The 26,878-nt window shown below is 38.9% G+C and overlaps 1 protein-coding gene across 1 annotated transcript in view; it reads left to right on the top strand.

Annotated features, from left to right (window-relative positions):
* The window catches only part of WNK3 (WNK lysine deficient protein kinase 3), a 176,801-nt gene that overhangs the window by 97,783 nt on the left and 52,140 nt on the right, over positions 1-26,878 (top strand). The window contains exons 10-12 of the mRNA XM_066249044.1: positions 9,909-9,973; positions 14,585-14,732; positions 20,393-20,509. Of these exons, the coding sequence (XP_066105141.1) occupies positions 9,909-9,973; positions 14,585-14,732; positions 20,393-20,509 (330 nt within the window). The remainder of the gene's footprint in view (positions 1-9,908; positions 9,974-14,584; positions 14,733-20,392; positions 20,510-26,878) is intronic.

Genomic DNA, 26,878 nt, shown 5'->3' with positions numbered 1-26,878 from the left:
GTTCCAGCCAGTGACATTGGGGAGGGGGTTCGAACTGGGCCCTCAGCATCTAAGGTCAATGCTCTGTTCACTGTGTGCCACCGATCAGGCTCCTATTCTTGATTCTTAAATTTTGCTTCATACCTCTGTAGTTCAGAAAATGCCTTTGTATAATTTTTCACGGTTAATCCCATGTGCTATTTTTAATTCTTTGGGTATCTGAAACTTACCTTTCATTTACATACACAAGTGAAATATAATTTGTCTGGATAGAAAAAAATAGCAGTTTACCTTTTCTTTCCTTCTACAAGATACTCTGTTTTGTTGACTTCTAGTTAATGCTACAGAAGAGAAACCTAAAGCCAGATTTTCGGTTCCTTTTTCCTCCTGTTTACAGGTGGCATTCATTAGCCTCATAAGTAAAAAGTTTGGTGTATATCTTTTATATGTTTTGGTATTATATTTCCTTTTATGAAAATATTAAAAAAAAATTTTCATTTATTGATTTTCGTCAGAGAGGAAGAGAGAAAGAGATTGAGAGAAAGAGAGAGAGAAACATTGAGCTGTTTCTGTATATGCCCTGACCAAGGATCGAACCAGCAACCTCTGCACTTTAGGACAATTCTCTAACCAACTGAGCTATCCAGCCAGAGCTTATAAAATACTTTTTAAAATAACTTTACTACCTGACACCAGGCGGTGGCGCAGTGGATAGAGCATTGGACTGGGACGTGGAGGACCCACTTTCGAAACCCTGGGGTCACCAGCCTGAGCGCAGGCTCATCTGGTTTGAGCATGGGTTCAGCAGCTTGAGCCGAAGGTCACTGACTTGAGGAAGGGATCACTCGCTCTGCTGTAGGGCCCCCCCCCCCGCCCATCAAGGAACGGATGAGAAAGACATCAGTGAACAACTAAGGTTTCGCAAGGAAGAATTGATGCTTTTCATCTCTCTCTCTTCCTGTCTGTCCCTATCTGTCTCTCTCTTTGTCTCTGTCTCTGTCAAAAAAATAACTTTACATCTTATAAATACATTTTAAAAATACATAAAAGTAGAAAGTTATAAGTATGTTATCCTAGCTCTCAGAAACAAAACCTTTAATGTTTTCTAGATATTTTTCTATGCATACATGTACACAAATATATTTTTAGTATTTATTTGATAAGAATCAGATCATACCAGCTTTTTGAAGAATTTCTTATTAGCAATTTGGCTTTACTTATAGGGAATCTACTTCCCAGAATGCTAAATGGCTCAGTTAATCCCGTCTTTTTCATCTCCAATATGCATCCTCACTTCTGTCATTTAAAAAATCAAACAAGCCTCACCAGTTGGTGCCGCAGTGGATAGAGCGTCGAACTGGGATGCCGAGAACCCAGGTTCGAGACACCGAGGTCGCCAGCTTGAGCACGGGCTCATCTGATTTGAGCAAAAGCTCACCAGCTTGGACCCAAGTTCGCTGGCTTGAGCAAGGGGTTACTCGGTCTGCTGAAGGTCCACAGTCAAGGCACATGTGAGAAGGCAATCAATGAACAATTAAGGTGTCGCAATGTGCAATGAAAAACTAATGACTGATGCTTCTCATCTCTCCGTTCTTGTCTGTCTGTCCCTGTCTATCCCTCTCTCTGATTCTCTCTCTGTCTCTAAAAAAAACAAAAACAAACAAACAAACAAAAAAAATTGGCCTGACCTGTGGTGGCGCAGTGGATAAAGCGTCTACCTGGAACACTGAGGATGCTGGTTCAAAACCCTGGGCTTGCCCAGTCAAGGCACATATGGAAGTTGATGCTTCCTGCTCCTCCCCCTTTGTCTCTTGTCTCTCCTCTCTCTCTCTCTCTCAAATGAATAAATAAAAATCTTAAAAAAAAAAACCCAGCCACCAAGCAAACAAACAAACAAAAAACCAGTGTTCAGTGTTCGTTGCTGTCTCTAAATAGCTGTACAAACCTTTAAGTGCTGAGATTAGAGCAGTACCTTGCTTGTTACGACCCTTGATAACTTAAATGAGGGCAGATATTAGGAGGAAAGTATGAAGTCTAAGTCTCCTGTCAGTTAGGTTCCCTTTATAGAGGACCCAGGGGGAGCCCAGAGTGAAGCCCAACCAAATTTTTTTCTTCAGTCTAGTTCTACCTGCCTTATCATTAGTGAAACTTCTTCCAGTTTCTGGCCTCCTTGTCTGTCAGTACTCGCAGTGCTGGAATGTTTTCATCTTTTCTTTTTCTGCCTGGTTAATAGCCTAGGTATCATCTGAGTCTGTCCGAGAAACTGTGCTGTGGATCAATTAGTTCTTAGGGTAAATTTTATTATTCAGAATCTAAGGTTTGCTAAGAATTGGGCTTAGATAATAGAAGAAGGGTTCTTTATAAATATAAAAATATGGAAGTTGGCATTATGCACAGTGGTAATTTTAATTACATAAACTATTTTCACTGTTAAACAGTATATACAACATACATATAGCTTTGAGCCTGTTTTTATCTTTAGATAGACCTGAGTTAGAACTCTGTGTCTTTGAGAGATATTAATTTATTTTAGCTTTGCCTCTTTTAATTTATAAAATCAAATTTTTAAATGTCTATCTTGCACTTGCAACTTGCTTTGAAATGCATAAAAAGTAAGATGGGTTGATGGATATACATAATAATGTAAATGTAGTAAAATACTTAATACAGACTGTGGTTGGTGGATATATGGGTTTTCACTGGACATATTCAAGTTTTCTATCAGAAATATGTGCCTATCTTGCAGGCCTATTAGGATTAAATGAGATTAAATAACAAAAGCCTGGAACATAATGAGTGCTCAATAAATAGTGGTTATTAAACAACACTTCATGGGAGAGACACGTTAAATGTTGATAATACAATAAGGCAGTTTATAAAATGTTTAAAAATACTTACCAGCCTGACTAGGAAGTGGCGCAGTGGATAGACCGTCCGCCTGGGACACAGGTTCGAAACCCAAGGTCACTAGCTTCAGTGTGGGGTCACTGGCTTGAGTGTGGGATCATAGACATGACCCATGGTCGCTGGCTTGAGACCAAAGCTCACTAGCTTGAAGCCCAAGGTCTCTGGCTTGAGCAAGGGGTCACTTGATATGCTGTAGCCCCCTAGTCAAGGCACATATGAGAAAGCAATCAACGAACAACTAAGGTGCAACAACAAAGAATTGATGCCTCTCATCTCTCTCCCTTCCTGTCTGTCTGTCTCTGTCTGTCCCTTTCTCTGTCTGTCTTTCTGGAAAAAAATAAAAATAAAAAAGATAATTAAAAATACTTCCCAGTTTCACTGGTTTCCTTCACCCCAGAATAACAATAAGAATCTCTGGAATGCTTAGATTTTCTTTTCCTTTTTCTTTTTCATTCCTCCCTTTCTACATTTTTCCTCTCCTTTCCTCAAAATTATTAAGTGCATCCAGGCAGAGAACCACTGTTGGGAGGAGAGCAAATAATGGGAAAGGAGAAAGAAGGGTTAGAAACTAACAGAGAAGTCCCTCTGCTGTGTATAAGGAGTTTCTGCGCTTTACTCCTCTTTGGAGTCATTTATGTACTCATTCATTTCGCTTATAGCCTCAGCTTCCTCTTTGGTAAAATGAAGATAATACCTACGTCTTAGAGTTGCTGTAAGAGTTGAATTTAGTTAAATAATGTATATAAAGTGCTTAGCACTTAATAAATACTCAAAAATAGTGGTTTTGTTGCTATAATAAAAATAAAAACAGTAATAAAAATGAGAACATTCTAATAATGAAAGGTATTATTGAGCAGACATTTCTGTTTTAGGTATTGGTTAGGCACTGGGAATATTGTAATAAATCTTACAGATATGGTCTCTTCCTTCCAAGAGCTCACATTATCATGGGTGAGAAAGATCTTAGAAGCAAGTTCAAGAGAGAGCTTTAAGTGCCAATGCCAGGCCTAGATTAGATCTGCTTCTCATTTTGTCCTTGTCCTCAGTCTGCAAGTGTCCAGAAGTACTTTAGTTTTATTCAACTTTGCTAGCAAGTTATCAAAATCTCAGGTATCCAGATACCAAAGTCTCATTAGGAAAAGGGATTGGCGCCTGTCTTTCATTTGGATTATTTTAGAGAAGAAAGAGAGAGAAGAGGGGAGGAGCAGGAAGCATCAATTCCCATATGTGCCTTGACCAGGCAAGCCCAGGCTTTCGAACTGGTGACCTCAGTGTCAACACTTTGTCTATTGTGCCACCACAGATCAGGCTTCATTTGCATTTGAAGGTGGGGGGGGGTAGGATAAACATAAACACAACATACGATTTCTTACCTTCTATTTCCTCCTCCAACCTATACTAGGTTTTTTTGTGGATAAATTAGATTAGTTTTAATTATAGATTAGGTAGTTCTTCGATATAACAATTGTTTAAACATTGAAAGCAAATACTTTGGCAAAGATATTTCTTTCTCTTTTTTTTTGTATACATAAGACTCAACAAAATGTAGTTAACATAACAAATGTTTGTATTACAGAATTTTAGAAGAATTATGGTGAGTCCTAGCAAGACCGAGTAGTAACATGGTGTCCTAATGCATAGATCTGGTGGCAAAGCCTGTGTATTTTGAGAAACAAAACAGATGTTATGACAACAATCTGGAATTATATTTTGTAACCACTTGTAATTATCAACAGGGTTGCTAAGGCTACTTGTGTTAGCCCTCAGAATCATGGCTAATGGTTTGGTTCATCTGCTTTTTTTTTTTTTTTTTTTTTTTGTACTTTTCTGAAGCTGGAAACAGGGAGAGACAGTCAGACAGACTCCCGCATGCGCCCGACCGGGATCCACCCGGCACGCCCACCAGGGGCGAAGCTCTGCCTACCAGGGGGCGACGCTCTGTCCCTCCAGGGCGTTGCTCTGCGCGACCAGAGCCACTCTAGCACCTGGGGCAGAGGCCAAGGAGCCATCCCCAGCGCCCAGGCCATCTTTGCTCCAATGGAGCCTTGGCTGTGGGAGGGGAAGAGAGAGACAGAGAGGAAGGAGGGGGTGGGGGTGGAGAAGCAAATGGGCGCTTCTCCTATGTGCCCTGGCCGGGAATCGAACCCGGGTCCCCCGCTCGCCAGGCCAACGCTCTACCACTGAGCCAACCTGCCAGGGCCTCATCTGCTTTTTTATATGATAGTTTCAAATCAAGTACTGTCATAGTATTTTTGGGAATTTCAAAACTAACATTTACAAATAGATGTGAGGTCATTTTCATAGATGTCTTTCAATTTTTGTAGAAATGTTTCGTTCTTTTTTATTTAGAAATTTAATGGGGTGACATTGGTCAATAAAAGTACAGAGATCTGAACTGTTTCACTCTTACTTTTGTCTAAAATTACTATAATGTCATACATTGAAATAATGGGGACCTGCCTTGAGATTAGCAAATTTGAGGGTTAATAAGCCTGTAAAAACTTGAGTATATTTTTTCCTATTAGCACATAAAGATGAATAATCTTGTTTAACACCTTGAAGTATATTTTTCTAGGCCATTTTATGTGTGTGTGTGTGTGTGTGTGTGTGACTTTATTGTAACCATATGTATATGCTCTTTTATAATCTTTTCACTGATAACATTGTCTTATATGTTTTAACATCTTTTAAAAGGCTGTCTAATATGTTTTGGTATGGATAAACCCTTATTTATTTAAGGGAGCAAGTAAAGGAAACAAGTGTATAATTTTTTTTTTTTTTTTTTTGCTGTTTAGTACAATATTCCATATTGTAAGGAACACTCTAATAGCTAAATCTTTGCGTACACTCTTAATTATTTCCTTGGGATGATATTTTAGAAATGGAATTGCTAGACATTCTTAACACTTGTTAAATTACTCTTCAGAAAGGCCTAACCAGTTTACAGTCCCACCAGTGGTTTATTAAAGTACCTATTTATCCTATACATTTAGTATTAGGTATCTTTTGAAAGTTTTTAATTATAAAGTATATATAATAACATTATAAAAAGTAGGAAAATGGGAAAAAATCAACTAGAATGCTTTTTCCTTAACATGACAGTGATTGTAATATTATGTTATGGTATTCCAGGTTTCTGGCATACACATAGGTGGTTGTAATTATATGTAATTTTGTTTTCTGATTTTTTCATCTATTAAGTAATTTCTTCTGTTGTTACTTGAACTTCAAAAATAGTTTCGATGATCACACAATAATGCAATCAGTATTCATAATTATCTAACTCTTCCCCTGTTTCTGGACAATTAACTTGCTACCAGTTTTGTTTTGTTTCTTCCTTTTTATTTTCTTTTTCATTTTGTATTGGTTTCAGGTATACAGTTTAGTAGTTAGACAATCACATACTTTCCATAGTGTTCCTCTCAATATTTCTGGTACCCACCTGGCCCCATGCCTAGTTATTACAATATTATTGGCTGTACTCCCTGGGCTGTACTTTACATTCCCGTGACTGTTTTGTAACTAGCAATCTATACTTCTCAGTTCCTTCCCCTGTTTTACCTAGTCCCCAAGCCCCTTCCCCTCTGGCAACCACCAGTCTGATCTCTGTGTCTATGAGTCTGTTTCAATTTTGTTTGTTCATTTATTTTGTTCTTTAGATTCCACATATAAGTGAAATCATCTGGTATTTGTCTTTCTCTGACTTATTTCACTTAGCGTAATACCCTCTAGGTCCAACCAGCTTTTGCAAATGGTAAGATTTCCTTCTGTTCTTATGGCTGAGTAATACTTACTATGTATAATATCATGATAAAAACACAGTCATAGTTGCCATATATATTTATTTTTTCAAGGACAGAGAGAGAGTCAGAGAGAAGGATAGATAGGAACAGACAGACAAGAATAGAGAGAGATTAGAAGCATCATCAATTTTTCGTTGCAACACCTTAGTTGTTCATTGATTGCTTTCTCATATGTGCCTTGACCACGGGCCTTCAGCAGACCGAGTGACCCCTTGCTTGAGCCAGGGACCTTGGGTCCAAGCTGGTGAGCTTTTTGCTCAAGTCAGATGAGCCCGCGCTCAAGCTGGTGACCTCGGGGTCTCAAACCTGGGTCCTCCGCATCCCAGTTCGACACTCTATCCACTGTGCCACCGCCTGGTCAGGCATAGTTGCCATATATTATGAAACATTTTATACTATGTACATTTTTATTCCTTTGTATTTCTTTCAGATTTATATCTATTGATAGGATTGGCAATACTGGATCACATTTTTATGGCACAACTTTTCTTTTCATGTCACCATTTTCATATTTATTTCTACTTTCAAGCATTTTTTGGAAGCTTAAAATACATTAGGCACTGTGTTAGGAGGCACTAAGAATATAAAAATGAATCATACAGAATCCCTGTAGTCAGACATTAAACATATGTAATAAAGAGGGAGATGACAAAAGACATTACTGGATGATGGTCCATCAACTGCTTGGTGTGTCCATTTGTCCATTCATCGGTCTATCTGTTCATCCACACATGATTTTCTTTCTGGTGCATGAGAGAGATAGTTGCAAACATGATGCCCTTTTACCCCTAAATATTTCTGTATAAGAACAAAGACATTTTCTTAAGCCCAATACAATGACCAAATCCAGGTAATTTAACATGAATTTAAAGCTATTATTTAATCTGTCGTTCACATTAAAGTTTCATTAACTATCCAGATAATGTCCTTAGTTGCAATTTTCCTTCCACCTCCACTCCCACTTGATCCAGGATCTATAGCAATTGAAAATCATGCCTTTCCTTTAGTTGTATTGTTTGTCTCTTTTGTTTCCTTTCATCTGGAATAGGTTCTCAGCCTTTCTTTGTATATTTTTGAACAATAAAGGGCAGTTATTTTGTAGAATATTTTTCAAGTTCAGATTCAGATCATGCATTCTTGTCAGGAATAACATGCAAGTAATATTGTGTTCTTTGCTTAGCGTGGCATATTAGGAGGCATGTGAGGTCAATTTGTCCCAATATTGCTGAGGTTAAATTTGATTACTTGGTTAAGGTGGAGGCTGCCAAGTTTTTCTACTGTAAAGTGGTCATTTTTTGCTTTTGTATCAATAATTAATAAGCAATTTGTGGGGAGATAGTTTGAAACTATGTAAATATCCTGTTCCTCATCCAACTTTTACCCGCCTGTTTTATCATCCATTGATGATTTTCTAACTTAAACATTCCTTATATTTATTACTTGGCTTTGTGCTGAAAGAGCTTTCCTTTATTTATTTGTTTGTATCAGTATACCTCATCGGTTCTTCTTTTATTGAATGGGTTATAGTCTGTTACTATCATTATTTATTCTTATACCTAAATTATGGGCGATGGGAATCCCTTCAGTTTGGCTCCTGTCTGCGTTCAATATGTTACCGTCATTCTTTGAGCAGTTCTTTACTTTGTGGTGTGGCCGGATGGTCCACGTTCATCTTGTACTTTCCGTGCTCCAGTGCTAGGATCAGCTATTTCTCCAAGGAACCTTCATCCCTTTTAGTTGAGAGACCAAGATATGAGCTAAGGTATATGTTTTTTAGAGTCCCTAGGCGATTTTGTTGGTGTCTGGAACCCACTGTAATTGAGGCTTTTATAGATAGGAGTTCCAAACTTATATTTGCTAAATGGACAGGACTAAAGAGGAGTTGAAATAGTCCAGGGAGATGAAGGAACATAAATAAGTAGAGCCACAGTGCGTGGAAAAGTGCAACTCGTAGGAGCTGTAACTCCTATGAGTTCAGTGTTGCTTCGAGCAGAGAAAGGACTAGAGCAGGGGTCCCCAAACTTTTTACACAGGGGGCCAGTTCACTGTCCCTCAGACCGTTGGAGGGCCGGACTATAAAAAAAAACTATGAACAAATCCCTATGCACACTGCACATATCTTATTTTAAAGTAAAAAAACAAAATGGGAACAAATACAATATTGAAAATAAAGAATAAGTAAATTTAAATCAACAAACTGACCACTATTTCAATGGGAACTATGCTCCTCTCACTGACCACCAATGAAAGAGGTGCCTCTTCTGGAAGTGCGGTGGGGGCTGGATAAATGGCCTCAGGGGGCCGCATGCGGCCCGCGGACCGTAGTTTGGGGACCCCTGGGCTAGAGAATGAGGTGGGGACCAGTCCAATGAGGACTTTACTTGCCATCCAAAAACACTTAACCTTACAGAAGATGAGGAGCCATTATATGGGGCTTAAACTGGGTAGGGAAGTGATCATTTTTGGCAGATTTGTATTTTAGGATCACTCTTCTCTCACCAGTGGCAATGCATAAAATGAATTATATAAATGTTTAAAATTATTTTCCAGCAGGGTTCGCATTTCCCTTTTACACTTTCCTCCTAGAAATCAGTATTGCAGCTCCCCGGTACCAACGCCTCAAAGGGATAGGTGGCAGTAGTTTTGTGAAAAATAGAGCAAGAAAGAGTGAGACCACACAGTAAGTTAAAGCTTGAGTCATTGCTTTATCTGTTTGTGTAATGGCGGTAACTCTTCCTTTTTGGAGTAGTTTTACAATCAGGATTGGAAGCTGAACATCAGTGTTCTCTGTTGAAAAATAACATAATAAAAAGCATATAAGATAATACTCTTCTTAATGAAAAATTTTGATCAATATGAATGAGGATTGCTACATTTTATTTTTATCTTTGGTAGTAAAATCAGTAAGATTGATATAGATGTTCAATACTGGAGACATTCTGCCTAGTTTGTGAGGTAACCAACATATGAAATGTAACTAGTATGTTTTCTGAAATAAAAGAAAATTTCATCTTTTAAGATTTTATTCATTTTAGGGGAGGGGAGAGAGGGAGAGAGAGAGAAAGGGGAGAGGATCAGGAAGCATCAATTCCCATATGTACATTGACCAGGCAAGCCCAGGGTTTCGAACTGGCAGCCTCAGTATTCCAGATTGATGCTTTATCCACTGTGCCACCACAGGTCAGGCCATAACAAGTTTTATTTCTATACTATTTACAGCTTTTATCCCAACAAGTTGGAGTTGAACAACAAGCATCACTTCTAAAACCGGATTTAGTTCAAAGGTGAGTATCTTCAAATTTAATACTGTGGAAACAATAGAGGTATGTTGAAGTATTTGTATCTATTAGCAGCTCATTGTATCTTTTTCTTTCTGTATTTTTCTGAAGTGAGAAGCAGGGAGGCAGACAGACAGACTCCCACATGCTCCTGACCGGGATCCACCTGGCATGCCCACTAGGGGGCGATGCTCTGCCCATCTTGGGTGTTGCTCCAGTGCAACCAGAGCCATTCTAGCACCTGAGGTGAAGGCCATGGAGCCATCCTCAGCGCCTGGGCCAACTTTGCTCCAGTGAGCCTTGGCTGCAGGAGGGGAAGAAAGAGATAGAGAAAAAGGAGAGGGGGAAGGGTAGAGAAGCAGACCAGTGCTTCTCCTGTGTTCCCTGACCAGAAATCGAACCTGGACTTCCGCATGCTGGGCCGATGCTTTTCCACTGAGCCTATCGGCCAGGGCTCATTGTATCTTGACTAGAGAAGACTTGTGTTCTTGTATTTATGTGTATGTTCAATAAAAATAGTAGGTATTATTTTACTTTTTTATTTTAATAAACATAGATTGTGAAATTATTAACCATTTTTTTTGTTTTCATTATAATATTCCATTTCTAAGAAAAGCTTAGATTGATTAAAAAAGGATATAAGAAATAATGTAGAGTAAAATTCCAGCTAATCTAAAGAAATAAATTATAATATACATAATTGTGTTATCGTTTGGTAGTTGTAAACTAATATTTTTCCGTGTTATTCAGATTGGGTAATTCCTATTGTCCTGTTTTCAAGTTCACTGATTCTTCCCTTTGTCCTATTCATTTTGCTATTATGCCCATTCAATGAGTTGCTTTTCTGTGATTGTATTTATAGTTCTCTAATTTCCTTGGTTCTTGTTTTATTTTTTTAATTTTTATTTATTGATTTGAAGGGGGGAGAGAGAGAGACATCAATTTGTTGTTCCACTTATTTATGCTGTCATTGGCTGATTCTTTTATATATCCTGACTGGGGATAGAACCCCCAACTTTGACTTGTTGGCATTTGTTTTTTTTCTAATGTTTTCTATTTTTAATGAGATTTTCTTATGTTTGCTTCAACAGTATTTATAATTGCTTTTTCCCCCCATGCTTTTTTTTTAAGTGAGAGGAAAGGAGATACAGAGACAGATGCCTGCATGTGCCCCAACTGGGATCCACCTGGCAACCCCTGTCTGGGGCCAATGCTTGAATCAACTGAGCTATATTTAGTGCCTGAGGCTGACACTCTCAGAACAACCGAGCTATCCTCAGTGCCTGGGGCCAGTGGTCGAACCAATCAAGCCACTGGCTGTGAGAGAAGAGAGAAAGAGAGGAGGGGAAAAGAGGTGGCAAGGGAAGCAGATAGGTCAATTCTCATGTGTGCCCTGACCAGGGATTGAACCCAGGATGTCTGCATGCCGGGCTGACATCAGCTCTTTTCTACTGAGTCAACCAGCCTGGGCGTGTAATTGATTCTTTTAAACATTTTTTGATTGATTATTTTCAGAGAGAGAGGAAGGGAGAGAGATTTCTTATATGTGCCCTGACCAGGGATTGAACCTACAACCTTGGCATATTGGGATGCTCTAACCAACTGAGCTACCTGGCCAGGGCTTATAATTGTCTCTTGAATGATTTTGATGATGGCTGCTTTGAAATCCTTGTCAGTTCATTCCAATATCTGATTCATCCTGGTGTTGACATCTGTTGATCGTCTTTCCACATTCAAATTGTGATTTTCCTGGGTTTTGGTACGACAAGGAATTTTCGTTTGTCTCCTGAATCTTTTGGATATTATGTTAGTAGACTCTGGACGCTATTCAGATATTGTAGTTCATCAGGCAGTCACCCTGTCCTGGTGACCACCTAGTTTTCAGGGTCCTTGTAGTATGATTCTGGTCTCTTGGGATCACCTAACCCCTCTGAATGGAGAGGCTGGAGAGCATATCTCTAGGCTTGCTGCCCCAGGCCAGTTCACTAGGTCACATACTACTAGTAGAATTCCCACCAGTGTCACCAGGGGAGGAAAGGGCTTAGCTGGACCACTTTTTGCTGCTGGGTTGGGGGTCAGGACACCAGTGGGCTTGGGCTGCCTTCTGTTACAGGGTGAGTAATCAGGAGATACCGAGCTGCTTTTTCCCTGAGTCCTGAGGAGTCCCTATCCAGTCCACCTTCATCTTTTTACCCTTCAGTGCCTTCCTGTGGTTGTCTACTGTATTATTGCCAGATTTTTTAGTAGTACTTTGAGGTGAGAAACAGGAATAGTTTTTTCCATCTTGTTCCAAACCCTAAACTAATGTTTTAAGATTACTCTGCAATGTGAATGATAGAGCCCGACTGGCTAGAATTATGTCCCTTTTATCTACTGAAGTTATTATTTGTTACTGCTATTTCTGTGTGTATTAAGAAACAAAAGAGCCGTATTAATGCATCTTCTACCCCTACTTGTATTAATGCAAAATGTTTTTCTCACGTGGACATAGAAAAAATATTTAAGAATTCTTTTTAATCTCTTCTTATGTATCTTTATGCAAATACTTCATGAGTAAGTTTTTAGGAGGACTTTACCTAAAAATTAATTTGAAATATATCTCTATGGTGCTTACAGATCTTCTCATTTAAGTTTCAAATGTAGTTATTGGATTTTCTTTTAGAGGAGGTGAAGAAAGGGGGGGATGGAGAGAGAGAGAGAAAAGCATCAGCTTGTTTCACTTAGTTGTTTTATTTCATTGTGTACATATTGATTGCTTCTCGTACGTGCCCTGACCAGGGATCAAATTTGTGACCTCAGTGCACTGGGACAACACTTTGTCCACTGATCCATCAGGGAAGGGCTGGAATTTCTGTATTTACTGAAATATCTTCAAATTTATTAAAGAAAAAAAAAACTGAAAAATACTCTTGACATGGATAAATTGAAATTTAGTCTACCCCTTCATAATCATGTTGATTTAAACCTGGAAAATAAAACTAGTTAGAATTAATTATGTTGAACCTTTTTCACATTATTCGTTTTTAGTTTTTTAACCCAAATTTTGGTATCTTATTGATTAATTAATATGGAGATATAACTGACATACAACCTCATATTTCAAGTATACAACATAATGGTTCAGTATTTGTATATATTGTGAAGTGATTACCACAATAAAATCTAGTTAACATCCATCACTTCACATAATTACAGAATTTTTCCATGTGATAAGAACTTTTAAGATCTACTCTCAGCAACTTTGAAATATGCAATACAGTTTTATTAATTATGGTGTCACCATGCTGCATATTACATCCCCGTGACTTATTTTGTAACTGGAACTTTGTACCTTTTTTTATTCCCTTTGTCTATTTTGATACCTCCCAACCCCACCTTTGGAAATGACCAATCTGTTCTCTGTATCTGTGAACTTGGGTTTTGTTTTTGTTTTTAGATTCCACGTATAAGTGGAATTATATGTATTTGTCCTTTTTAATTTTAATTTAATTTTATTTTTTTGGTATTTTTCTAAAGTGAGAAGTGGGGAGGCAGAGAGACAGACTTCCACATGCGCCCAACTGGGATCCACCCGGCATGCCCACTAGGGGGCGATGCTCTGCCCATCTGGGCCGATGCTCCATTACAACCGGAGCCATTCTAGGGCCTGAGGTGGAGGCCATGGAGCCATTCTCAGCGCCTGGGTCAACTTTGCTCCAATGGAGCTTTGGTTGCAGGAGGGGAAGAGAGAGGTGTAAAGAAAGGAGAGGGGGGGAAGGTTGGAGAAGCAGATGGGTGCTTTTGCTGTGTGCCCTGACCGGGATTCAAACCTGGGATATCCACACACTGGGCTGAATCTCTACCACTGAGCAACTGGCCAGGGCCTTTCTTTTTTATGACTTATTCCACTTACCATAATGCCATCAAAGGGTACCCATGTTATCACAAATGCCAAGATTTCATTCTTTCTCATGGCTGGATAATATTTTGTTGTATAATATATGCCATCTTTTCTTCATTTTATTTTCACTTCTTGTTCTGCCCTCCTGCACTATTTCTGTCTCTCACATTTGGTCTATCTATCCCCTATTGAGTTCATTACATAAAGCAGTATATTTTCAGTAAGAATTGATTTCTAGAAGTTTTATTTGAAACCCAAAATAAATAAGATAAATTTGATCAAGAGGGCCTTCTGATAACAGGTTCCATAGAGGCCTACCACTGGCAGGGTTTTTCTTTCTTTTCCACTACTTTAAGAAGAAGTTTGCCAAATAAATATAATAGGACCTCAGTTTTTCAAAAATTTTAAAAATAGCTTTATTGAATTATAATGCACATACCATTATTCTATCCATTTAAAATATACAGTTCAGTGGCTTTTAGTATATCCAGAGGTGTGGAATTGTGACTTTATAGAAGATATTATACTACATATTCATTCTCCATAAAATCATTAGTCGTGATTTTATAATTGGGAGATTTTCTTAGAATTTTATCATTAGGATAGAATAATTCTAGCCATGAAGGGATTTCAGATATTAACTCCGATTTGGGTTAACTATTGGGCTTTGAGAATCACAGAATAATATCTGCTCTGAGAATTTAAATAAAAGTTGCTTTTGTGTTTTTAATCACTAGTTTGCATCATGATGTGTCAGCTGTGAAGGAAAACACCGATACCCCTGATAACCCAACTGGAAATGGCAAACAGGATAGGATCAAACAGAGAAGAGCTTCCTGTCCTCGACCAGAGAAGGGGACTAAATTTCAGCTTACTGTCCTTCAGGTCAGTGTGTAAATGTGGGTTAAGAGTGCATGTAGAAGTCTGGGGGACCGTGGGAGCTGTGGAAGTGCCTTGTGGAAGTAGGGTATTATGAATCTCTCTAAATTAACTTTTTTTTTTTAAGTGACAGAGACAGAGAGAGACAGAGGACAGGAAGAGAGAAAGATGAGAATCATCAATTTTTCATTGCAACATGTTAGTTGTCCATTGATTGCTTTCTCATATTTGCCTTGACCGGGAGCTCCAGCTGAGTCAGTGACCCCTTGCTCAAGCCGGCAACCTTGGGCTTCAAGCCAGGGGCCTGTGGGCTCAAGCTAGCAACCCTGCACTCAAGCTGTGAGCCTGTGCTTGAGCTGGTGACCTCAGGGTTTTGAACATGAGTCCTCTGCGTCCCGGTCTGATGCTTTATCCACTGCGCCACTGCCTAGTCAGGTTCTAAATTAACGTTTTTTTTTATTAAATATTTCTTTCTGATGAGAGTATTATGTATTAATTGTTAAACTTAGGAAATATAAGAAAAATATAAGGAAGAAAGTAAAAATCACTTGTCTTCTCAGATATTGTTTCTGTTAATGTTTTAGTTCATTCTCTTTTATTGTGTAGGTATGAGCAGTATTTTACATTAAGATTGTACTAGTAATAGTAAAAGTGTATTGTTTAGTAGTAGGACCCCACATATTATACGTTTGTTTTATCATTTAATCCTTTAATAATCTGGTAGTATGCCTATCTTTACAAATAAGAATTAGATAACTTGCCTGCAGTCCTTCAACTAGCAAGCCATAGATGTTATTCCAGATTAGACCTTAAAGCCCATATCTTTTTTTCTCTGTATGTGTGTATGTGTGTGTGTGTGTGTGTGTGTCTGTCTGTCTCTCCATCTCCATCTCTGCAAAAAACGTCCTTGAGCACAAATCTTTATCCATATCCCTGATTTTTTCCTAATGTTATATTCCTAGAAGTAGAATTAGGGGGACAGAGAGTATAAAGATTACATGTTGCTAGATCACCGTCCAGAAAGATTAGACCACTTTACATTTTTATTAGCAATGCATTTTCTTTTTTCTTTTTTTTTCTTTTTTCTTTTCTTTTGTGACAGAGACAGAGAAACAGAGAGGGACAGACAGGAAGGGAGAGAGACGAGAAGCATAAATTCTTCATTGTGGCATCTTCATTATTCATTGATTGCTTTCTCATATGTGCCTTGACTGGAGGGCCCCCAGCAGTGTGAGTGACCCCTTGCTCAAGCCAGCGACCTTGGGCTCAAGCCAGCGACCTTGGGCTTCAAGCCAGCGACCTTTGGGCTCAAGCCAGCAACCCCGCGCTCAATCTAGTGAGCCTGTACTCGAACTGGCAACCTCAGGGTTTTGAACCTGGGTCCTCTGTGTCCCAGTCTTATGCTCTATCCACTGTGCCACTGCCTGGTCAGGCAACAGTGCATTTTCTTTTGATTGAAGAGTCAATTTGTGGGATTGAGAGAATTTTGGAAACTCATGTCCGAATTTAGACCTTTGCATTGAATATAGCTACAGAGACTAGTATGTAACATTCTTTTTTCTTTTTTGCCTTTTTGTAAAAGATGTGTTCCCTTTTCCCTTTTTTTTCCTACAGAATCACATTTGTAACTTAGCTTTTTGCTGAGTAATTTGAGCCTTAGCTTTGTAATAGAATGTTATGAAGTATTTCAGCAAGAGAAAAACAGTCTTTTTAGATTCTGAACAACTTAAACCATTTTTTCCATGTACTGTCTGTGAGCTCATCTAAATGTCTCCTGCACCATTTGCAATGAGAAAGCAATGACTGGCATTTTTTTTTTTTTTACAGAGACAGAGAGTGATTCAGAGAGAGGGATAGACAGGAACGGAGAGCGAGGAGAAGCATCAATCATTAGTTTTTCATTGCGTGTTGCAACACCTTAGTTGTTCATTGATTGCTTTCTCATATATGCCTTGACCATGGGCCTTCAGCAGACCGAGTAACCCCTTGCTGGAGCCAGCGACCTTGGGTCAAGCTGGTGAGCTTTTGCTCAAACCAGATGAGCCCGTGCTCAAGCTGGGGACCTCGGGGTCTTGAACCTGGGTCCTCTGCATCCCAGTCCGATGCTCTATCCACTGTGCCACCACCTGGTCAGGCATGACTGACAGTTTTGAAATTTTTTTCATTAAATTTATTGGGGTGATGTTGGTTAATAAAATTACATAGGTTTCAAGGCACATATGAAAAAGCAGTCATAATGCATCATCTGTATATTGCACTGTGTTTACCACTCCAAGTCAGATCTCCTTTCATCACCATATATTTGACCCCCTTTACACTTGACTACATCCCTCCAACCCTCTTCCCCTTTGGTAACCACCATATTGTCTGTCTATGAGTTCTTGTTTGTCTTGTTTGTTCAGTTGTTGCTTTCAATTTTCTGTCCCATATGTGAGTGAAATCGTTTGGTTCTTGATTTTTTTCTGTCTGACTTATTTCACTTAGCATGATATGCTCAGGTTCTATCCATGTTGTCACAAATTAGAATATTTCATCTTTTTTTATGGCTGAGTAGTATTTTATTGTCTAAATCAGGGGTAGTCAACCCTTTTATACCTTCCGCCCACTTTTGTATCTCTGTTAGTAGTAAAATTTTCTAACCGCTCACTGGTTCCACAGTAATGGTGATTTGATAGTAGGGAAGTAACTTTACTTTAAAATTTATAAAGCAGAGTTACAGCAAGTTAAAGCATATAATAATAATTACTTACCAAGTATTTTATGTCAGATTTTCGCTAAGTTTGGCAGAATAAATCTTTATAAAACAACTTACTATAGTTAAATCTATCTTTTTATTTATACTTTGGTTGCTTTGCTACCACCCACCATGAAAGCTGGAACACCCACTAGTGGGCGGTAGGGATCAGGTTGACTACCACTGGTCTAAATGTACCACATCTTCTTTATCCAATCTTCTACTGAGGGACACATAAGTTGTTTCCATGTCTTGGCCACCATGAATAAAGCTGCAACGAATATAACAGTACATATATCTTTGTGTATGAATGTTTCCAAATTCTTCTGGTAGATACTCCAGAAGAGGAGTTGCTAGGTCATACGATAGATTTATTCTTAATTTTTTATGAAGCTGTCATACTGTTTTCCATAGTGACTGTACCAGTTTACATTCCCACCAGCAGTGAATAAGGGTTTCTTTTTCTCCACAGCCTCTCCAACACTTGTTATGACCTTTCTTGTTGTGATAGTAGCCATTCTAACACATGTGAGGTGGTATCTTATTGTGGTTTTGATATGTATTTCCCTTGTAGCCAGTGAAGATGAGCATCTTTTCATATATGTTGGCCATTTGTATGTCTTCTTGGGAGAAGTGTTTATTTATGTCCTCTGCCTATTTTTTAATTGGATTGTTTGAAGTTTATCTTGTTGTTTTTGTTGTTGAGTTGTATGAGTTCTTTTTATATTTTGGACATTACCCCCTTATGGGGGAGATATTGTTTGAAAATACCTTCTTTCAGTCAGTTGGTTTCCTTTTGTTTTGTTGATGGTTTCTTTTGCTGTGTAGAAGCTTTTTAATTCGAAATATTTCCATTCATTTATTTATAGTTTTACTTCCCTTGCCTTTTTTTTTTTTCTGAAGCTGGAAATGGGGAGAGACAGTCAGACAGACTCCCGCATGCACCCGACCGGGATCCACCCGGCACGCCCACCAGGGGCAATGCTCTGCCCAACAGGGAGCGATGCTCTGCCCCTCCGGGGCATCGCTCTGCCTCGACCAGAGCCACTCTAGTGCCTGGGGCAAAGGCCAAGGAGCCATCCCCAGCGCCCAGGCCATCTCTCCTCCAATGGAGCCTTGGCTGCGGGAGGGGAAGAGAGTGACAGAGAGGGAGGAGGGGGGTGGAGAAGCAAATGGGCGCTTCTCCTATGTGCCCTGGCCGGGAATCGAACCCCGGTCCCCCGCACGCCAGGCCGACGCTCTACCGCTGAGCCAACCAGCCAGGGCTCCCTTGCTTTTGAGGTCAAATTTATAAAATCCTCCCCAAGACCAAAGTCCATAAGTTTAATACCTATGTTTTCTTCAGTATAACTTATTGTTTCAGGTCTCATATTTAGGTCTTTGATTCACTTTGAGTTAATTTTTGTGTATGGTGACAAATAGCAGTCTAGTTCATGTGGGTTTCCAGTTTTCCCTAGACCATTTATTGAAGAGGCTTTCTTTTCTCTATTGTATATTTTTTGTTTCTTTATCAAAAATTATTTGCCCATACACATGTGGGTTTATTTCTGAGCTCCCAATTCTGTACAGTTGATCTGTGTGTAAGTACCATGTTGTTTTGATATTGTCACTTTGTAGTAAAGTTGAAGTCAGAGAGTGTGATAGCTCTGACTTTGTTCTTTTCTCTCAGGATTTTTTTGGTTGTTTGGGACTGTTTGTGATTCCATATAAGTCTGATAGTGTTTTGTTCTATTGTTAAAAGTTGCTATTGGGGGCCTGACCTGTGGTGGCGCAGTGGGATAAAGCGTCGACCTGGAACACTGAGGTCGCCGGTTCGAAACCTTGGGCTTGCCTGGTCAAGGCACATATGGGAGTTGATGCTTCCTGCTCCTCCCCCTTCTCTCTCTCTCTGTCTCTCTCTCTCACTCCTCTCTCTCTAAAAAAATCAATAAATAAAATATTTTTTAAAAAAGTTGCTATTGGGATTTTGGTGTGGATCACATTAAATCTGTATATTGCCTGGGTAAAATGGCCATTTTAACTATGTTGATTCTTCTGATAATGATTGATTATTAATCTGGTGGTGAGCCTGACCAGGCAGTGACACATTGGATAGAGCATCAGACTGGGATGCAGAAGACCCAGGTTCGAAATCCTAAGGTCGCCAGTTTGAGGGCGGGCTCATCTGGTTTGAGCACAGCTCAGTAGTTTGAACCCAAGGTCACTGGCTTGAGCAAGGGGTCACTCGGTCTGCTGTAGACCCCTGGTCAAGGCACATATGAGAAATCAATCAATGAACAACTAAAGTGTCGCAACAAAAAACTAATGATTGATGCTTCTCATCTCTCTCCCTTCCTGTCTGCCTGTCCCTATCTGCCCCTCTCTCCTTCTCTCTGTTTCTGTCACACACAAAAAAAATCTTGTGGTGACATTTCCTTAAAAAAGTGTCATTGGGCCCTGGCTGGTTGGCTCAGTGGTAGAGCGTCAGCTTGCCGTGTGGAAGTCCCAGGTTCGATTCCCAGCCAGGGCACACAGGAGAAGCGCCCATCTGCTTCTCCTGCCCTCCCCCTCTCCTTTCTCTCTGTCTCTCTCTTCCCCTCCCACAGCCAAGGCTCCATTGGAGCAAAGATGGCCTGGGCACTGGAGATGGCTGCATGACCTCTGCCTCAGGCGCTAAAGTGGCTCTGGTTGCAACAGAGTGACACCCCAGATGGGCAGAGCATCACCCCCTGGTGGGCGTGCTGGGTGGATCCTGGTCGGGCGCATGCGGGAGTCTGTCTGACTGCCTCCCCATTTCCAGCTTCAGAAAAATACGAAAAAAAAATGTGTCATTGGGATTTTGATGGTATTTTATTAAATCTGTATATTGTTTTGAGTGAGATGGCCATTTAACTATGTTGATTCTTCTGACAATGATTGATTCCTGATCTGGTGGTGAAATGTTTGTGCCCAGGTGTCAACCTCTGGAGACAACATGGTAGAGTGTCAACTGGAGACACACAATAACAAAATGGTTACCTTCAAGTTTGATATTGATGGTGATGCACCAGAGGATATTGCAGACTATATGGTAAGTACAGTAAACCAATGATTTTCTTTTTATTGTACTTTTTTCCCTCTAACTCACCCCCATTTATTCAGAGCCATCTTTTCTTTTTTAAAGACTTTAATGAGTAGAACATTGAAAACTTAAATAACTTCATCAAGAAAGCCAGCTGAACTCACCAAGTTACTTCGTTAGTGAATAAAAAAATGACCGAGTCATCCTGGACATAATTTTATTAAGGCTTCAAACCATCCAGGAAAGAGTAGCACAATTGTAACATTTTGTAATTCACATTCACCAAGTTTACTACCCAAATCAGGAAATGTTTGTGCCCACAGACAGCTTATTTCTGAAAGCTCAACACACTCCCTCCCCAAATAGCCCGTGTCTCCTCTGGGCTCTAGTCACTTCTCCCTGCCAGAAGTATCAGCGCCACTTCTGGGGAGGAATGGATAATCCAAGATTACACAATGAGCCTGAAGAAGAAAATGTGGCAGAGCCATCTTTTTTTAGAGTACTCTTTTTAAAATTTGTACAGAGGTGAATTGATTATGATCAAGAGGAATTCAGTGCATCTCCTCTGGTTTTAGTATGTTTATCTGCAAAATATGAAGATATTTCATTAAGAGATGTTTAGGTTAGTGGTTCTTATCCCTGGCTGCATGTTAAAATCACCTGAAAAGCTTTTTAAATACAAGTCCCTAGATCCTTAAGTAACTCAGAATCTTTGGCAATTAAGCCTAAGCATCAATAGCTTGTAAAGTTTCTCAGGTATTTCTAACATGTTAGCTACTGATACAACATCGCATATTTAGATATTTAAGTAATGCTCATTATTTCACTTAGTTTTCATATTTATTTGAATTGTTAGGCTTAAGTTAATATTTTTCTGTTTTTGAGAAAAGGGGATTGGCTAGAGTAGAAGAAAGAGTATATAATGCTTTTGTTCCTACCAGTTTTATTTGGAGATACAAAGCAGAATTAAACATTTTAAAAGTTTAAAAATTTGTTAAATCTGCCTCATGTTTAACATATTATTTTCTGAACTCTCTCCAGTCCATTCTTTATTTTTTTAATGCTTGTAATACTTATTTATTCATTTTAAAAAACTCATTATTTACCATTTTTATATATAAATTTTATTTAGAAAATTAAATTTAACAGGGTACATTGATCAATAAAAGTACATGGGTTTCAGGTAAACATTTCTATGGCATTTGAACTGTTGATTATGTTGTATACCCATCACCCAGAGTCAAATCATTTTCCGTCACCTTATGATTGTTCCTCTTTACACCCTGCCACCATCTCCTCCTCTCATCCCTTCCCCCACATCACCTTCCTCCTGGTAACCACTTCACATTTATCTATGTCCATGAGTCTCAGTTTTATATCCCACCTATATGAGAAATCATACAGTTCTTAGCTTTTTCTGATTTACTTATTTCAAATAGTATAATCCTCTCAAGGTCCATCCATGTTGTTTTACATGGGAATATATCATCATTTCTTATGGCTGAGTAGTATTCCATTGTATATATACAACATCTTCTTTATCCAATCCTCTATTGAGGGACACTTTGGTTGTTTCCATGTCTTGGCCACTGTGAATAATGGTGCGATGAACATGGAGGTGCATATGACTTCAAAGACCAATGTTTTTGAGTATTGGAGGTAGATACACAGTAGAGGGATTTCTGGGTCATATGGTAGTTCTATTCTTAAATTTTTGAGGAACAACCATACTTTCTTCCATAATGGTTATACTAATTTGCATTCCCACCAGCCATGAATGAAGTTTTTTTTTTTCCATGGCCTCTCCAACACTTGTTCTTACCTGTCTTGTTGATAATAGCCAATCTAATAGGTGTAAGGTGGTATCTCATTGTAGTTTTGATTTGCATTTCTCTAATAGCTAGTGAAGATGAGCATCTTTCCATATCTCTATTGGCCATTTCTATGTCCTTTTGGGAGAAGTGTCTGTTCAGGTCCTCCCCCCGTTTTTTTGTTTTTTTTTGTATTTTTCTGAAGTTGGAAATGGGGAGGCAGTCAGACAGACTCCCACATGCGCCCGACTGGGATCCACCCGGCATGCCCACCAGGGGGCGATGCTCTGCCCCTCTGGGGCGTTGCTCTGTTGTAACCAGAGCCACTCTAGCGCCTGAGGCACAGACCACAGAGCCATCCTCAGCGCCCGGGCCAACTTTGCTCCAATGGAACCTTGGCTGTGGGAGGGGAAGAGAGAGACAGAGAGGAAGGAGAGGGGGAGGGGTGGAGAAGCAGATGGGTGCTTCTCCTGTGTGCCCTGGCTGGGAATCGAACCCTGGACTCCTGCACGCCAGGCCGATGCTCTACCACTGAGCCAACCGGCCAGGGCCCTCCCCCCATTTTTTTAATTGGATTGTTTCCTTGTTTGTTGCTGAGCTTTGTGTGTTCTTTATATATTTTGGGTAGTAACCCCTTATCAGAGCTATTGTTTGTAAATACCGTATCTTCTCCCATTTAGTTACCTGCCTCTTTGTTTTGTTGTCAGTTTTCCTTTTTATTTTTAGATTTTCTTTATTGATTTTACAGAGGTGGGGGGATTGAGAAGTATCTACTCATAGTTGCTTCACTTTAGTTGTTCATTGGTTGCTTGTTGTTTGTGCCTTGACCAGGCAAGCCCGGGTTTTCAAGCTGGCAACGTCATCATTCCAGGTAGAGATCTATCCATTCTGCCACCACAGGCCAGGCTTATTATCAGTGTTTGTTTTGTTTTGTTTTTGGTGTGCAGAAACTTTTTAGTTTGACATAGTCCCATTCATTTGTTTTTGCCTTTACTTTCCTTGCCTTTAGAGTCAAATTCATAAATTGTTCTCTACGGCCAAGGTCCATGAGTTTAGTACACGTACTAAGTATGTTTTCTTCTATGTAATTTATTGTTTCAGATCTTCTATTTAGGTTTTTGATCCATTTTGAATTAATTTTTCTGCAGGTAGACAAACTGTAGTCAAGTTTTATTCCTTTGCATGTTGCTTTCCAATTTTCCCAGCACCATTTGTTGCAGAGGATTTCTTTTCTCCCTTGTATGTTTTGGCTCCTTTGTCAAAGATAATTTGTTCATATATGTGGGGTTTTATTTTGGGCTCTCGATTCTGTTCCATTGGTCTGTATGTCTATCTGTTTTTCTGCCAATACTATGCTGTTTTGATTATCATGGCTCTGTAGTATAATTTGACATCAGGTAGTGTGAAACCTCCTGCTTCATTCTCTTTCCAGAAGATTGCTTTGGCTATTTGGGGTTTTTTATAGTACCATAAAAACCTAGTTGTTTTTTTTTGTTACAATTATAAAAGGAATTGTTTTCTTGAGTTCATTTTCCAAAGTATCATTGTTGGTGTTTGGAAACCAATAGACTTTTGTATATTGATTTTGTATCCTGTGACTTGACTTACTGATTTATTGTTCCTAATAGTTTTTTGGTTGAGTCACTGGGTTTTCTATATACAAGATCATATCATCTGCAAAAAGTTATACTGTTACTTCTTTTTTCCCAATATGGATGTCTTTTATTTCTTTCTCTTGCCTGATTGTTTGGCTAAAACCTCAAGAACTATGTTAAATAAGCATGTAGAGAGTGAGTAACTTTTTTTTCCTGATTTTAGAGAGAAAACATTTATTTTTTCATGATTTAGTATTATATTAGCTGATGGCTTATCATATATGGCCTTTAATATGTTGAGGTACTTCCCTTCTATTCCAGTTTTATTGACTGTTGTTTTAAACATAAAAGGATCTTGTATCTTATTTCTGCATTTATTGATAGTATCATATGGCTTTTGTTGTTTGTTTTGTTGATGTGGTATATTACATTAATGTATTTATGTATGTTGAACCATCCTGGTGCTCCTGGAATGAATCCCACTTCATTGTGATGTATTATTTTTTTTGTGATGTACTATTTTTTTAATGTGTTTTTGTATTCGATTTGCTAATATTTTGTTTAGGATTTTTGCATCTGTATTCATTAGCGATATTGGTCTGTAGTTTGCTTTTTAGTATGAGGGTTATATTGACCTCTTAAAATGTGTTGGGGAGGGCCCTGGCCAGTTTGCTCAGTGGTAGAGCATCGGCCTGGCGTGCACGATTCCCAGGTTCGATTCCTGGCTGGGGCACACAGGAGAGGTGCCCATCTGCTTCTCTACCCCTCCCCCCCTCCTTCCTCTCTGTCTCTCTCCTCCCCTCCTGCAACCAAGGCTCCATTGGAGCAAAGTTGGCCCGGGTGCTGAGGATGGCTCCATGGCCTTGCCTCAGGCACTAGAATGGCTCTGGTCGTAACAGAGCAATGCTCCAGATGGGCAGAGCATTGCCTCCTGGTGGGCATGCTGGGTGGATCCCGGTCAGGCGCATGCGGGTGTCTGTCTGACTGCCTCCCTGTTTCCAATTTCAGGAAAAAAAATGTGTTGGGGAGTATTGCTTCTTTTATTTTTTGGAAGACTTCGAGAAGGACAGGTACCAAATCTTATTTCAATGTTTGGTAGCATTCACTAGTGTAGCCATCTGGTCCTGGACTGTTATTTTTCGAGAATTTCTAATAGTTCTTTCTATATCCTCCCTGCTTATAGATTTATTTAGGTTTTTCACTACTTTGTTACTCAGTTTAGGAAGATTGTACAGTTCTAGAAGTTTATCCATCTCTTCTGTGTTGTTGAATTTGAGATATCTATGGTGGCTGTGGTAATTTCTTCTCTTTTATTTTGGATTTTGTTTATGAGTTATTTTTCTTTTTTCCTTACTGAGTTTAGCCCAGGGTTTGTCAATTTTTTTTATCTTTTCAAAGAACCAGTTATTTGTTTTATCAATTTTTTTCTATAGTTTTTTTGTTCATTTCCTTTCTTCTGCTTACTTTGGGTTGCCTTTGTTCTTCTTTTTCTAGGTCCTTAAAATATGTTAGGTTGTTTACTTGGATCTCTCTTTTTTCTTGATATAAGCTTGCAATGATATAAACTTCCCTCTTATTACTGCTTTTTCTGTATCCCAGAAATTTTGATATGTTATGTTGTCAATTTCATTTGTCTCTATATATCTTTTATTCTCTGCTTTTATTCCTTCTTTGGCCCAGTCATTTTTTAGAAATTTGTTGTTTAATATCTACATTTTTGTGGTTTTGTTACTTCTTTTTTAAAGTTGAAATCTAACTTCAAAGCCTTATTGTAAAAAATATATGCTTGGTATAATTTTGGTCTTCCTAAATTTATTGTTAGTTTTGTGGCCCAATATATGGTCTATCCTTGAGAATGTTCCATACACACTGGAGAAGAATGTATAATCTGATGTTTTGGGGTGAAATGTCTTTTAAATGTCTACTATGTTCATTTGGTCTAGTGTATCACTTAAGGCTTTTATTTCTTTATTGATTTTCTGTTTGAATGATCTGTCTAAAGCTGTCAGTGGTGTTTTGAGATCTCCAAGTATGATTGTGTTTTTGTCTGCTTCTATTTTTAGATCAGTTAGTTGATGTCTTACGTATTTTGGTGCTCCCTGGTTCAGTGCATATAAAGAAGTGTAATTTTTCTTGATACAGTGACCCCTTTATCATTATGAAATGTCCATCTTTGTCTCTGGTTACCTTTCTTGTCTTGAAGTAAGCATTGTTAGATAGGAGTATGGCTACACCTGCTTTTCTTTGGGTAATATTTGCTTGGAGAATCGTTTTTGTCCTTGCAGCTTAGATGTATCTCTTGAAGGCAGCATACGGTTGTGCTTTGCTTTTTGATCCAATCTGCTACTCTGTGCCTATTAATTGTATTTCTGTCAGTTGTTTTTGTTTGGTGGTATTCCATAATACTTTCCTGTTTCTTCTTTTCTAAGCTGTACATTTCAGTAGTAGCTTTTTCACGGGTGGTTACTGTTAGGTTATTGTCATATGAGACAAGAAAAAAAATTGTCATATGCATAAGAGTCTTTTGTCTTATGAGTACTTCTGCCTTAGTCCTCCTGTGCTACTGCAGATATTTATCCTCTCCCCTTTTATGTAATTGTTGTCACAGATTATCCTTGTTTTTGTTGTGACCTTGTAGGAGCTTTTCCTTATAGGTTTGATTTGTTTTGTTTTTTGTGTCTGGTCAAATAACTCGCTAGAGAGTATTTCTTCCAGCTCTTGGGGTTTCTGGTAATAAATTCCCTCAGCTTTTGAATGTCTATAAAGTTTTTATTTCTCCTTTATATTTGAAGGATAACTGTGATCAATATTGTATTCTTGGCTGGTAATTCCTCTCTCATTACTTTGAATGTTTGAGTCCACTCTCTCCTGGCTTGTAGAGTTTCTGCTGAGAAGTTTGATCATAACCTAATTGGCTTTCCTTTATATGTTACGTTCTTCTTTTTCAGCTTCCTTGAAGATTCTTTGTCATT

Source organism: Saccopteryx bilineata, chromosome X, assembly GCF_036850765.1.
Source record: "Saccopteryx bilineata isolate mSacBil1 chromosome X, mSacBil1_pri_phased_curated, whole genome shotgun sequence".
Taxonomy (NCBI): Eukaryota; Metazoa; Chordata; class Mammalia; order Chiroptera; family Emballonuridae; genus Saccopteryx; species Saccopteryx bilineata.
This window is presented reverse-complemented; position numbering and strand designations above follow the sequence as displayed.